This window comes from Macrotis lagotis, chromosome 1 (genome assembly GCF_037893015.1).
Source record: "Macrotis lagotis isolate mMagLag1 chromosome 1, bilby.v1.9.chrom.fasta, whole genome shotgun sequence".
Lineage (NCBI taxonomy): Eukaryota > Metazoa > Chordata > Mammalia > Peramelemorphia > Peramelidae > Macrotis > Macrotis lagotis.
The window spans coordinates 480434986-480450623 of NC_133658.1; the positions used below are offsets into that span (position 1 = coordinate 480434986).

At 38.4% G+C, this 15638-nt stretch overlaps 1 protein-coding gene across 1 annotated transcript in view; it reads right to left on the minus strand.

Moving 5' to 3' along the window:
* LOC141506713 (radial spoke head 1 homolog) overlaps positions 1-7634 on the minus strand; it is a 62939-nt gene extending 55305 nt beyond the window's left edge. Inside the window, exon 1 of the mRNA XM_074213715.1 lies at positions 7214-7634. Within this exon, the coding sequence (XP_074069816.1) occupies positions 7214-7273 (60 nt within the window). The 5' untranslated portion in view covers positions 7274-7634. The remainder of the gene's footprint in view (positions 1-7213) is intronic.
* Positions 7635-15638: the final 8004 nt, after the last annotated feature.

The window sequence follows — 15638 nt, forward strand, 5'->3', positions numbered from 1 at the left end:
AAAAAGAAAATGTGTTATATCTGACCACTCTCCCCCCATGGTCCATCCTCTCCTCCTTTATTCACATCCACACCCCTTCCCCCTTCTCTCCCCTCCTTCTTGCTCCAGATGCCTATACCCCATTGAGTATATATGCTGTTTCCTCTCCTAGTCACCTCTGATGAGAGCAAAGGTTCCCTCATTCCCCCTTGTCTCCCCCCTTCCATAACATTGCAATAGCTCATTGTAATAAAGAAAAATCTTATTATATGAAATATCTTGGCCTATTCCCCCTCTCCTTTTTCTTTCTCCCATTACATTTCCCTTTTTTTCTATTGACTCCATTTTTACACCATATTTTATCTTCAAATTCAGCTTTCTCCTGTGCTTCAACTATAAAAGCTCCCTCTACCTGCTCTATTAACTGAGAAGGTTCATATGAGTTTTATCAGTGTCGTTTTTCTGTGCAGGAATACATACAGTTCATCATCATTAAGTCCCTCATATTTCCCCCCCTCTCCTCCAATCTCCATGCTTCACCTGAGTCCTGTATCTGAAGATCAAACCTTCTGTTCAGCTCTGGCCATTCCAAAAGGAACCTTTGAAATTCCCCTGGTTCATTGAAAGTCCAACTTTTTCCCTGGAAGAGGACATTCAGCCTTGCTGGGTAGTTCATACTTGGCTGCATTCTAAGCTCTTTTGCCTTCCGATATATTATATTCCAAGCCCTACGAGCTTCCAATGTAGTTGCTGCTAAGTCCTGTGTGATCCTGACTGCAGCTCCACGATATTTGAACTGTGTCCTTCTGGCTGCTTGTAATATTTTCTCTTTGACTTGGGAGTTCTGGAACTTGGCTATAATATTCCTAGGGGTTGATTTTTTGGGATCTCTTTCTCGGGGGGATTGGTGGATTCTCTCCATTTCTATTTTGCCCTCTGCTTCTAGAATATCAGGGCAATTTTCCTGTAGTAATTCTTTGAAAATGATGTCAAGACTCTTTTCCTGATCATGACTTTCAGGTATTCCAATAATTTTTAAATTATCTTTCCTAAGTCTGTTTTCCATATCAGTTGTTTTTTCAATAAGATAGTTCACATTTTCTTCTAATTTTTCTTTTTTTTTTTGTTTTGAAGTATTGATTCCTGATTTCTGGTAAATTCATCAATCTCCCTGAATTCTATTCTTTGTCTGAAGGATTTGTTCTCCTCGGAGAGTTTTCTTATCTCTTTTTTCCATCTGTCCAATTTTGCTTTTTAAGGCATTCTTCTCCTCAATAACTTTTTGAACTGTTTTATCCATTTGATCTAAGCTGGTTTTTAGCATGCTATTTTCTTCAGCATTTTTTTTTTTTTTTGGATTTCCTTGACTAGGCTGCTGACTTCATTTTCATGTTTTTCCTGCATCTCTCCCATTTCTTTTCCCAATTTTTCTTCTAACTCCCTCATTTGATTTTCAAAGTCTTTTTTGAGCTCTGTCATAGCCTGAGCCCAATTTCTGTTTTTCTTGGAGTTTTTAGATGCAGAAGCTTGTGCTTCCTCATCTTCAGACTGAGTATTTTGATCCTTCTTGGGCTCATTTGCAAAATATTTCTCAATGGTCTTCTTGTTTCTTTGCTTGCTCATTTTCCCAGCCTGGGCCTGGTTTTGGGGTGCTTCCTGAGCTTTTGGGACACTCCCATAAGGGTCTCAATGTGTGAGGCTCTGTCCTCCCTCCTGGTCTGTGAATGACCAGAAGTGCCCCCCCTCTGCCACGGGGCTGAGGTGGGGGGGGGGGGGGGCTGCTGTTCTATGGCAGGGCCTAGACTGGGATCAGGATCTGAATGTAGTCAGAACACCAGAGTCCTGTTCCAGGGGCAGAGGACAGAGCTCTGCAGTCTCTCTTCACTCCCCTCCCTCAGCTCAATGGGCTCATGCCCTGGGGGCTCCTGCTTACCAGCTCTGCCTGCTTCTGTTTCAGGATCTGGGCTGCTGAAAGACCAAGCTGCTTGCTGTGTGCCCTAAGGGCTGGGCTCCACATGCTCACTCTGGCAGAGGTCCCCCACTGTTCCCCCACTTTGTGCCCAGTGCTCCCCGGGGTGCAGCTCAGGAGACTCCCCCGCTGCTGTGAGGCACAGCTCCCAGCACCCTGGGGCTGCCTCCAGGAGGCTGAAGTTCTTTCGCTTTGGTGGGCCACCCCTCTGGCGGGCCACCCCTCTGGCAGGCCACCCCTCTGACCCTGGGGAGCAGAGCCTTTCTGCTCTTTTCCAGGTTACCCTGAATAGGAGAACTGCCTCAATGGGTCCCTTTGTGTGTTGTCTCTTGAAAGTTTAGTTAGAGTCCTTAGTTTCAAGTTTTATCACAGAGCGCCTAAGACTGGATCACTTCTTGTCGCCATCTTGGCTCTGCCCCCCACTTGCTCTGATTTAAAATAAGGTCAAGAACTTTCAGAGTTTAGACTAGGTGGACAGTCATTTGACTTTGCCCTTATATTAGACCACTTTGGGAGCACTGAAACTTTCAGGTCACTAACCTGAGTTGATCTGAGATAATAAAATAACACTAGTCACAAAAACTCATCTTCCTGAGTTTAAATAATTACTCTGGGCAATTCACTTAACTCTGTTTGCCTCAGTTTCTTCAACTGTAAAATGAAGCCAGGAAAGGAAATAACAAACTACTCTAGTATCCTTGTCAAAAGACTCCCAAATGAAATAATGAAGAATTAGGTATGACTGAAACCATCTAACATCAATGTGAGAAAATGCTGTTGGTTAGATTTCCATAGATCATTATCAGAACAATGTATCAATAAAGGCAAGGACCTTTGGGTGATTGATGAAACTCATATGGCATAAGCATAGGTGTAGGAATGTAAAAGCAAGATAAGAGGAAGGGGATAAAACAACCCTGGTCAATCACAAAACTAGTGAAATTCTTCAAGCCCTTCTTGAAGGTGCCTATGCCTAAACCAGCTCAAATTGAGTGAAGGTCAAAGAAGCACCCATGCTAAATAAGCTTCATGCATATTAACTTACACTCTTCTGTGATGATTGAAGTTTATTAACATAACATGCTTTGTGTGATGAGGGAAGGGGGAACGTATCAAGGAGTGGTGTGGGTTTAGTGTATTAGTTATACTCTATCCTTTTAAGGGCCTAGACTAATCTGGATCCTGATGGGAGGAGTAAGGCTTCTCTCTCTTTTTTTAAACTTTTTTTTATTTCTGATAAACATGTTTACAGATTAGTCATTTTTGGTATATGGAATTAGGATTAAGAGAAAAAGATACATAAGAGATAATTTTTATAAAGTGTTCATCAGATTCTGAAGGTTTTTTGTTTTGTTTTTCTTCCTTTGGATAGGGATAGCATTGTCTATAGCCAGTCTAATGTGGTTATCCTAAGGCTTTTCTAACCATATATAAGGCTGAACCTTTTCTGTTTTGCATGTGATTCTTCTTTCACTCCAGATTTAGTTTTGTTATTAAGAGTCAGAACTATTTGGCAATTTAGCATTGCAGTTGAGAAGATGGTGAATAGGAGTAGTTTGTTAGGGCCAGTTTCCTAGCTTTGCTGAAAAGAGGGTTTTGGAGTCCCATTTCTAACAATCAATCTTCTGAAAGAAACTCAAAAAAGGAAAACTCACAGGAATCTTATAGCCAAAATCCAGAGGTCAAAGAAAAAAACATTAGTAACTCAGAAAGAAAGAAAGAATTCAAGTACCAAGGAACCACAGTCATCCACACAATTTAGCAGACACAATGAAGGAATGGAAATCTCAAAATACAATAATTTGGTTATTGGTTTTCAGTTAAGAATAATTTATGCAACAAAAGAATATAATCCTGCAAGGGGGAGAATGGATCTTTAATGAAAAAGAAGACTTCTAAGCATTTCTGATGAAAAGATTTGAGCATCATAGAACCAGAGAAGTTTAGACATAGAATTTAAAAGAAAGATAAAAAGGTAGTTACAAGTCACAGTGGGACTTGGTGGCATAGTGGATAGAACCCTAGGCCCTATTCATTGAACATGAATTCTGAGAAATAAACAAAGGCTTCAGACAGAGGTAGAGTAACACAGAAGGAAAATTGCAATTAATCTGGATCTTGAAGAATAGACTGTGTCAGAAAGAACATCCTAAACCTAGAGTGTTTCAAACAAAGGCATGGAGGTATTAGGAAATGTTCTTGGTGCCCAGAATAAATCCAGTTTGCTTCAAGCATAATTTGTGAAGGGGAGGAGCTTGAAGCAGTGGTATTCATAATGGGATTCAAGAAAAGTGGGATTAAACCCTAGCTCTGACACTTCTTAGATTTGTGAATTGAATTGAAATAAACCTATCTCTCTCTCTCTTCCTCCTCCTCCTCCTTCTCTCTCTTCTCTCTCTCTCTCTCTCTCTCTCTCTCTCTCTCTCTCTCTCTCTCTCTCTCTCTCAGCAATAAGAGTTAAGTGACTTGCCCAGTATCAAACAGTTAGTGTCAACAAGTGTCTCATGTCACATTTGGACTCAGGTCTTCCTGTGTGTTCTATCCATTGTGACACCTAGCTGCCCCTCAACAAATATTTATGAAGCAACAGACAGCACCAATACATAAGCTGCCAAATAACACCATTGTGTTAAACACTGAGTCAGATGGAGCAAGTCACTTAATCTTCATATCAGTTTGCTCATCTCTGAAATATTGCAATATTAGATTTTATGGAGTACTTTATAAACTTAAAAGCACTAAAAGAAAGGGGTATTACTGGAAAGACACAATGCAAAACTTTGAATGACAAGTTTGACTCTATAGTGTAAACAATGGGAATCCAGAAAAGTTTTTCAAAAATAGAATGGTGTTAATTACACATGTAGACCCTATATATTAGACATTTTTTTATAGAATAAAATGGTGTGACCACTTGTGGAAGAAGAGAGAGAGGGAGAAAATCTGGTACTCAAAATCTTATAAAAATGAATGCTAGATATTGTTTTGACATATAATTGGAAAAAATAAAATACTATTAAAAAAGAATACAATGGTGTGACCAGTATCTGGAAGATGGATCTGATAGTGGCATACAGTCTTTTTTTCTGAAGGTTTGTTAGGGAGCAGGAGAATAATGAGAAGAAATGAAAAGGAGAAAGACAAACATTAAAAAGACAAGTCCTTAGAAGTGATGATGTGATGTGATGTTTGTAGTTTGTTCTTGGAGAAGACCATGACATCAGAGGAGCTGATTCCATGACAAACATATGAACTGGGTTTGAGTGAGAGGGTGCTGTGCTGTCATCAGCCTCAGTGTTTAGAAGGAACAGGGAGGAGGGATTGGGAGGGAATTTGGGAAAGACAAGAAGAGGAAATGAATGGGCTGGTAATTACTGTCAATTTGGAGAAATCAGGTATCAAATCAAAAACTGAATCTTGAACATTATTCTAGTCCCCATCACAAAGTTCTGACACTTGTTTCTACTGAAGCTATGGATCTGGCCACAGTTTAGATCTCCTGGGATTTTAGTTGGGGGTGGGTAGAGAAGAAAGGAAAAGATTTGCAAAAAGTCTTCCTATCACAGACTTTGGAAAATATATTTCCCACTTTTTGGCTCTTTCCCACACTCCAGTAATCCCTCCTCAAAATCCACCTCCCTTCCTTTCCCCAGATATCTGAGGAGGGTGCAGTACAAAAGCAGGGACCCAGGCAAAGTCAATCAAGCACCTAAGTTTAAAGCATAGTGTGTGTTGCTCAGAGACAGAGGAAAACAAACAAAAATAGTGCCTGCCTTTCAAAGAGTTTATGGGGGATAAAGCACTTACATAAGTAAATACAAGAAAGCACATGCACACACACACACACACACACACACACACACACACACACACACACACACATACAACCCCCCCCCCCACAAAACTAGAGAGATAAGGAAAGACTTCGCATTGAGTTGATGCTTAAGACTATGAGAAAAGGTTAGAAGAAGTTAGGAAGGAATGTGTTCATGTATTCTAAGCTTGGAGGACAGTGCAAAAACATTAATATACTATGTTGAAGAGTTCTGAAAACAATGAGCCAGCCATTTTGACTGGAAAGGAAAATTCAATTCTAGAAAAGTAGGCTAGAACCAGGTAATGAAAAGCTTTAAATAACCGAAGGAGTTTGTTTTTTATACAAGAGGTAAGAGACCTCCACTGAAGAGAGCAGAGACCCAGAAGAGAGAAGGGGGGGTGGGGGATAGATCAGTTAGCAATCGTTGGCAACACTCTAACAGGAAGGAAACAGATGTGAGGGTTGTTGAGATAGAAATGACCAGATTTAGCAACAGAATGAACATGGAAGTAATTGAGAGAAAAGAGTGGAGAATTACTACAGGGTCGCAAACCTTAGTGAAAGGATGATGATCTCTACAAGAAATAGTAATGGGAGTGAGAGAGTATATAAGCTTAAGATGTCAGGTGAAAATGTCCAGGAGGTAGTTGGAAATAGGACTGAAGCTCAGAAGAGAGAAAAGAGGCAATGTGGTGTAGTGAATAGAGAGTTGACCTCAAAGCCTGGAAAATCTGCTTTTAGATTTACCTCTGATACATACTGGATGACACTAGCTACCAACAACTTCCATTTACATGGGTAAAATGCAATCAATTGGTCTCTAGACAGGTGTATTTATATTTATGTATGATGTATGCATAGGGTCAAAGCAACATATTCAGGTCTTAAAGAGATTTCAGAAATCATCTAATGCAACCTACTCATTTTACAAATGGAGAAGCATTGGTTAAAGGGTTTTTCCCAAAGGATGGATGTTATATACACTACCATCTGCCTCTCAGAGTAGAAAGGTTTAGTCTCAAGTGACTGATTCAAATTCAGTTCCCCCTAGATTCCAAGCTCAAGGGGAAAGTTCAACACTTTTTCCACTGCATTACACCACCAATTGAGTAGATGAGATCACTGAAAGAGGGAGGGAGGGAGGGAAAGTCAGAAGACAGACAGAGCAAAGAGAGATCCTTGGGACAAACACAAGAAAGAAGGCAAGAAACGAGGGTCCTTTAAAGAAAACAGGATAGTTTTCAGAAATGTTGGAAGTAAACCAGAACATAACTCTTTTAACCATGATATTCGCACTGCTAATAAGCCAAGCAAAGAGAAAGCATCCAGGAGGAGAGAGTTGATATTGTCCAAAGCAGAATTCCCAGGAAAAGCCCAAATGCGCCCCGTCCCCGCTTCTCAGCCTTCAATCGCTTCCCTCACCCTGAATTCATAATCTTCATTCTTACCCCAAGATCATGCAATTTCTTCTCCTCCTCCTCTTCATATTCATCAGAAAGGTCAGACATGACTTCACCACCACCAAGAGTCCTGCCTCCAGTGGGGTTTAGTCACTTGGGGCAGCAGGTCTCAGTCAGCACGCACTAAGTAGATGAGGTGCATTGGTGCACCTTCCCTCCTTCAACCCGAAACTAGTCGCCCCCAACCTCAGCCCTGAAAGGGGGCGGGGGAATAGCCGAAGTTGAGAATCTGGAAAAGAACAAAAGACACAAAAGGGGGAGGAGGAGTTTTTGAATGGAAGCAGGCGATGCTGAGCGTGCTATGGTTGTTATAGCAATGGAGACACCGTCTTGTTTTCCTGCCTGTTCCAAAGGAAGCTAAATAGAGAGGGAACCAGAATGCGCAAGGGAAGGAATCGAGAACATGCATGGTCATAGAATATCAAAAATAAAACAGTTTCTTAGTGGGAGACACGCAGGTTCTTTGTGACGTCCTTTCCCACTCTCCACCCCCAACTCCCCACGAAAAGTGATTTTGAATTCAGTGTCTTCCATAGCAACACATTCCACTTTGAAGTAACTCTAATTTGCTAGGAAATTGTTCTTACGTGGAACCTAAATCTGCCCTCTGTAATTTCCGTCCTTTTTTCCTGGTTCTCTGGAGTCGAGCAAAACAAATTAATCCATCTTCCCTCATGAAATTGCCCTTTTAAATATTTCAAGATAATTATCAAAGCATACCAAAACCTATTATTCTCCAGGCTTAATATCCTTAGTCCTTTCAATTAATCCGGTAAGGCAGAACCTCCAATAATTTTACCTGGTTGCCCTGTTTTGGGGTGATCTCATTTGTCAATGACCATCCTGAAACTTGGTACTCTGAACTAAAGACATATTCTAGATGTTGTCTGAAAGAAAGACATTCTCTAGATGTGGTTAGTATAGTAGGGCTGTCACCTTCTTGGTCTGAACATTATTTTATATATAGTTATTATGGTACAAGTGGGATTCCCAAAACAGCTACCCAGGTTCATAGTACTCTGAGTCTATATCCACCCAAAACAATAGTTCAAAAGTCACCACTGATGTAATTACTTTTTCCTCACTTGGAAAATACAATTATTATTCAGCAAAAATTTTAATGTAGTAAGATTTGTCATAGAACACTCCTATCATAGACCTAGAGTACACAAATATATACACCATATGTAGGGAAAATAAGCTTGCATAAGGATCATATTTATATTTGGGTATGGAAAGTCAACTTACACTTCCTGCATGGTAGGATTCCCGATGTCTTCTAAGTGTAATGATACTGCTGCCTTTAGGTCTACTTGATCTTTGCTGATAAGTAATTTCTATTGAGTTCACTGAGCCTGCTCCTTTCTGGACCTGGCTGGCACCTCTGTTCTAAAGGGTGCCTGGTTTCACCAAATAATCTCTAATGGTGGTGGTGGTGTTTTTGAAGAGGACCAATGACATCATGAAGATGATGTCTTGACTTGCATGTAAACTGGATTTAAGTGAGGCAGAGAGAAAAACTAGAGACAATGAGGCACTGACCCTGGAGTCAGGAGCACCTGAGTTCAAATCCCACTTCAAACAGTTAATAATTACTTAGCTATGTGACCTTGGGCAAGTCACTTTAACCCCATTGCCTTGCCAAAAAAAAAAGTGAGGCAGAGATGCACAAAACTGAATAGGTGTGCTACTCTGTGGATCTCAATTCCTTATTCATAGATGTTGCTTCCTGCTAATGTCTATTGGGTTCATTTCATCTGTGTCAGTCAAGCCATCTCAGCTAGAATATAGTCCCTTGAATGTCTGATTGCTTTAGTCAAAGCCATCAAACCTAGCTAATGAAAGCCAGATAGGAAATCTTCACACTAAATCTTTCCCTTTTGTCTAAGTAGGAGATCTAAATCTTGAGCATCTTTTCAGGGACTTTTCAGCTGATAGATGATCCTTCTGATAAGGAACCTAACTCTGAATCACAATTAAGTGAGATGCTATTCCTCCCAAAAAGAATTCTGTTCTTTTTTTGGTAGACCTCTATTTTTTAAAAATGTACTTTATTAATAGTGTTATATTTTGGATTTCATCAATAAAAAGTTTGTGAAAATTTGTCATTATGTAAATAGCTACTTAATAGCTTTGATTTTGTTTCTTGGTCTACAAAACCTAAAATAATTATTTTCTGACCCTTTATCAAAAAAGTTTGCTAATCTTCTGTTGATTATTGCTAATTTATCCTGAAGATAGTTGGTTTGTACATAGTTATTTGCATGTTAAATTATGTCTCTGTTATAACCTCCCATTAGATTATGAGTTCTTTGAGAGTGGGATTATCTTTTGTCTATTTTTGTATCCACAATGCTTAACATGGAGCCTGAGGTATAGAATTTGCTTAATAATGCTATTTGACTGATAGCACAATAGTAGGATATAAAGTGAACCCACCTAAGTCATCATGCTTTCTGTATGTATCACAACAAAGCCTAGCAGATGTGAAGCACAGTGTACACTTATAACTACTGATATTAGCTTTACCTTTCCTTTTGCTAACTAATATGACTGAAATACTACTTTTACACTTCTCAATAATACCTATCAAATTTCATTAAATCAGTCATTTCAAATGATAGAAACTATAATCTTATAGTGGCAACAGCAATATATTATAGAAAAACCTCACAACTCATTCTATTGTTGCACATAGGAAGTGTTTAAAAATGAAATCTAAACTTGGGATTAAAAATATCCCAATTGCTTCTAGAACCAGACTTTATAAAAAAAATTTTATAGTTGAACATGAATAATTAGAACATCTTAGGTGACTTTAAAAATTTCAACAGGTGTTACTAATTTCAAATATAACAAAATAGTCATAAGAACAAATCAGATTTCCAAATAGAAAAATTCGTGAATTATTATATTTTACTCATCAGTGTTTTCATATTCAAATCTTATTTCTTAGAACAATAGTCAAAGCAATATAGAGGTTTTTTAACCTTATAAATATGACTTATATATTTTTGTTTTATAAGTTCTTCTTCCCGATATATTCCTATCATTCTCAAGAAAAATGGTTCTTCAGGAATTTGAATTATATACTTGTGATAAATTCAAACATTAACATAGTCCTTTCTTATACCATGGAAATGCCAACAAATTCAGAATAAAAAACAGCAAAAATCTTTTTACCGACAATAATTTAGATACTTGTATCTAATGACAAAATATTTCACAGATAATAAACTCAGCTATTACAGAAATTCAAATTATAATTTTTTTACAAATCAGATAACATGACTTTAAAACCACTTTAAACTGACAAGTTACCTAAAATAATGATACTAAATTTCAATTTAGCATTTTTTTGCACAAGAAGTATAATAGAATTCCACCCACTACTTTTTTTTATTTTTTATTTTTGTAAGGCAATGGGGTTAAGTGACTTGCCTGAAGTCACATAGCTAAATAATCAAGTGTCTGAGGTAGAATTTGAACTCAGGTCCTCCTGACCACAGGACTGGTGCTCTATCCACTGCACCACTTCACAGCCATAACCCTTTACTTTTAAAGACATTGTTATACTAAATCCCTATTTCTTTTAAACTACAAAAGACTCTAGGAGGCATCAGTGACCTACTATAGAAAGTGGCATTAGTATTATTAGATTTTGACACCCCCTTTGGGTTGTTCTTGGCAAAGATACTGGAATGGTCTGCCATTTTCTTCTACAGATCATTATACAGATGAGGAAACTGAGGCAAACAGGGTTAAGGGACTTACCCAAGGTCACATAGCTATTAAATGTCTGGAATTGAGGAAGAATTCAGGCCAGACTCTCTGTCCACTGTGCCACCTAGCTGTCCTATCCTAAAGTGATTTAGGCTATATTAATATATGTAGGAAGACTGAGGCTTTAGAGTTTCAATGGACTTTGGCTGCCAGATTTGCATAATAAAGACAGGAATTCAGACTAAGTGGATCTCCTTAGCCTGCCATTTGTTCTGGCCTGAATTTCCTTGTGGCAAAACCAGAAAAGAATTTTGTGAATATGTGAATTTGTCAGAACTCCAAGTTAGATAGTTACTTCTATAGAGAAAAGAAAGATATTGTTTTTTAATAGCATTGAACTGTTCGTTCAGGTCTGGGTCATTTCATAGATGTGCTAGGACAAAATTCTTCCAACTCTTGTTTGATCCCAAGAAATGTCAGGCAAATTTCATGTTCTATAGATTAACAATTGGGAAATTTTCTTATTCAAAAGGGAATAGTGGGGAATGAATTGAGAATATCCTAGCTCTTCCTTCATAGGACTATCTTCCTAACCAGGAGCAAGTTTAAAGTGTTAAAATGTTACAGAGTGCTCCAGTAGATGCCTCACTGGCATGTTAGATTTCTGATTCATATGCATTAAATTTCCTTACTAGGTAAAAGGTGAAATTATAAAGATAAATATGTATAGTCTCAAGGTGGTTAAAAGTTTCATCTTTTATAACAATTTCCATAGCATTAGAGTTCAGTGAAATATAGTGAAAGTCAATTAAACCTGAATGACATTGCAGTTATTCAAAATATTCATATTTGTACTCATTAAGTCAAATATTTTCTAACTTTCTTCTTGTGTGGGATCAGAGTTGGGCATTCGGTTCTCCTTAAACAGAACAATCAGAAGACCTGGACCCAAGAACAAGAGGGAGTTGTTTATTTACTCTTCTCAAGGAGAGAGCACAACCTAATAACATAAATTACAGCTCTAGAAGGAGTGCAAAGTGCTGAGACATGCAAGCCCCCTTTATCCTAGTCTCTAATGCAATCCCAACTCCTGACCTGCTACCTGTTGGTTAGATAGCTTGACTCACAATCTTTCTGCAAGTATCCAACCAATTGACACAAAGCATTTTCAAGCCCTATTTGCATAATTATTTAGATTCAGTTTTACCCTATCAAGAGAGAGAATTCGTTTTATCCTATCAGAGAGATAATTCTGCATCCTTCCATATATGGAGTCAATCAACAGAGTGCTGTGTAATCTTTGTTACCACTTGACCTTGGGAAGTGTCAACTTTACAACTCTTGCTGACATGACTTTGGGAAAAAGGAAGACCCATTGAAACCATGAGGGAGGCTTCACTCAATTATAGTCACATTCATTCTTAATTTAAGTCAAGATACATTTATTTTAAGTACTTACTACATGCCACATGGAATGACTAGATGGTACAATGAATAAACTACCCAACCTAGACTCATCTTCCTGAGTTCAAATGTGGCCTTGTTGAAGGAGAAATAGGTCTAGTTTTTTAATATGAAGAAACTGTTGATAATTAAGAAACTGTGCATGTCTATATTTTCTGAGGGCTTCCATAAGTTCAATCAGATATAAATTCCCTCCTGTTGTTCAACGTAACTCCTTGTTTTGTTTTGTTTTGTTTTTTGCAAGGCAATGGGGTTAAGTGGCTTGCCCAAAGCCACATAGCTAGGTAATTATTGTCTGAGGCTGGATTTGAACTCAGGTCCTCCTGACTCCAGGGCCAGTGTTCTATCCACTGTGCCACCCAGATGCCCCATAACTCATTGTTAAATGTAAGTTTGCCAAGATAAGAGAAACCTCAGCCCATCCTTCTACCCTTCCTCCAGCTTCCTGCCTCTCAATCTTCCAAAGTGGGTACTTAATTCTAGTCACATAGAGGCAGTGGGGCTCTCTTTTCCCTGACTCTTCCCTGCACAGTTTTCCCTTTGGGCTAGACTCATTCATTCAAGTATGAACTCATCCACTTCTTATACTGTTTTCTTTTCTCTCTTTCCCCTCAAGCATTCTCTCCTAGACCTTTGTTTTTCAGTTTGTCCTCAAGTAACTTAATTGTCTCTCTGGAAAAAGTTTAATCTGCAAATTTTGCAGCCTTGTATAAGAAATACTTATTATTATTATTATACTTCTGCATAAAGTAATTCTTGTCACATCAGGAAGAGTTATAACAAAAGTTATTCAAGCAGGAAAATGGGGGGGTGACCATTGAGAAGAAAGGTAGCATCCTCTTTAGATTCTGTTTTTCTCCTCAATGGCAAGAACTGGCTCTAGCCAATCTTATGTAGGATAAGGGTTAATTGAAAAATCAGGTACACATGCTTAATGTGTGTGATTGACACACCCTACATAAAATTAGAGCTTCATTAACTAATCATGGTTCACATGATGAAGGGGAGTAGTTTATGGGGTAGTAGTTTATGGGCCGAAAAGGAAGATTGTCCCCCCCCCCAAGGAAAAAAACCAAATCAATCAGGCCTGGAAGAGAGGGGCTGCATCATTCCAATGGTATAAAGCTTGCTTTTGCTTCTGTATTAGACACATTTTTTGATTTGTAAGTATGTCTTTTTCTTGCAACAAAAGTAAAGTTTCATTATTGAGCCTGAGTTCCCAACAAGAAGGTCTCAAGTGTTATTGAAGTGTTATTTCTAACACTTGTGAAATAAAAAAAATCCTAAACTTTCATACTTTCAGGACTAGTTGTGTGTTTCACTTCCAAGAACCCTGATCTTTGTGGTGGCACCACCCAATTCCCCTTCATCAACCTTAGACACTTCAGAGTTCTGTATCCCTGGATAAGCCTCTTAACCATTTGCCTCAGTTTCCTCAGCTGCAAAATTGTTGACCAGGGAAATAAATGTGCTCCAGGGTCTGGAGAGGCTGAGAACTAATTAAGAACAGGCTAAATAACAAAGATTGAAGCCCTTGAAGGGAAAGAGGAAAGGACTAGGAAAACAGTCATCAAAAAAAGACCTGCAATGGGTCCAACATGGAGGAAGATGTTGGTCAAACTTTTATAGTCTTGCAGGGAGCAGTCAGGAGAATGGGGGTCAAAGAGTGACACTCTCCCCTTTAAGTGGCAACTCAGGTATTCACTTTAGAAAACTGAGAGCCAGGAAGGTGGAGGATGAGTAGGGAAATGGGCTTGATGTAGGAAATTATGAATATAGGAGATTTTGTAATCCTTTATACTGTTAAATTTTGTAAAAATATAATGTTATCTGCTCCTGAGATAGAAAATGACTCCTATTGTTCTATTGTTAAATGTAAAATTTGTACCATCTCCTCATTCCCAACCCCCAGTTCCCAACCTTTTACCTGATTTTGGTAACACAAAATGGGGAGGGATTTCCCCTTTGCCCTCAATCTTCAGACCCTTCCATGCTTACAGAATAGTCAAGACTATAAAAACCTGGCCTAAAATCCCCTCATGGCCTCAGCACCCTCCACCTAGTCAGATCTCCCTGACTGTCTCTCTCTTTCTTTCTGTCTGTCTCTGTCTCCAAAACCTCTTTTGTATTCATTTCAGTCCTCAAAGTGCCTGCTGCTTTTCTAGAAGGAGCAAAGATTTTAATTTGTATACTTTGCAGCCATCGAAAATAAATCCTGAGCAGTTTTAAAATCCTAGGGCTGTATGTGAATTCATTCACTTTTACCAACTCTCAATCTTCAATTTGAAGACACCAATCACCTCTCAGGACAACAAGCTGAGGTTGCTTTCTTTGTTGAATTTACATTTAACAATGGGAAGGTTGCATGGAATTTATATTTGGAAAGAAGATTATGCTGAACAATTACAGTAAGAGGCTCACAGAAAGTATTAGGCAAGTACACAGTTAATATTTCCTTAATATTAAAAAGGCTACCAAATATTTTTTTTTAACAAAATGAGTTGGAAAAAGAAATGACAAACCAACATCTTTGCCAACCCCCCCCCAACCCCCAAACGGCAGTCATGAAGTGCCAGACATGATTGAAAACAACTGAATAACAACAGAGCCAAGTCACTAGGGTTAAGGGGAATTGAGAAAGGCTTCTGATAGAAGAAGATTTTGATTGAGACTTGAAAGCCTGGAGGCAGAAATGAAAAGGGAGAATATTGAAGACCCAGACAAAGTCAGTGAAAATGTGTGAAGTCTGGACATACAATTTGGAAGATTTGAATGCTTTTAGACTATTTGACTTTAAGTAGACCGTAGTGGATTAATTGCACCATCATAAAGTTACTGTGCTGGTAATATTTTTGTTTTGACTATAAGATATATAAATTCTAAATGCCTGAAGCCAACTCAGACCCAATGTCCATGACTAGGGACATAGGTAGATTTATCAAATAATTGCTTAAGAAATCATTTGATTAGGAAAGAGAGGAAAACCTTGCTGACCCTATGTCCATAAAATTGTTCAAATATAATTCATCATTTCTTCATATAACTGGGAAGTAAGAAGAAATGCTATCTAGGCTGAGATAATTACAATGCTACAAATACTTCTACTAACCTTTCTCCTATTTTTCTTTCTCCCCTCCTCCTCACTCCTAGATCACTGCCCCCAATTGTCAATTTTTAAGACAATTATAAAAACTAAATATTGCTGAAATTAATACTCAGTTCATAA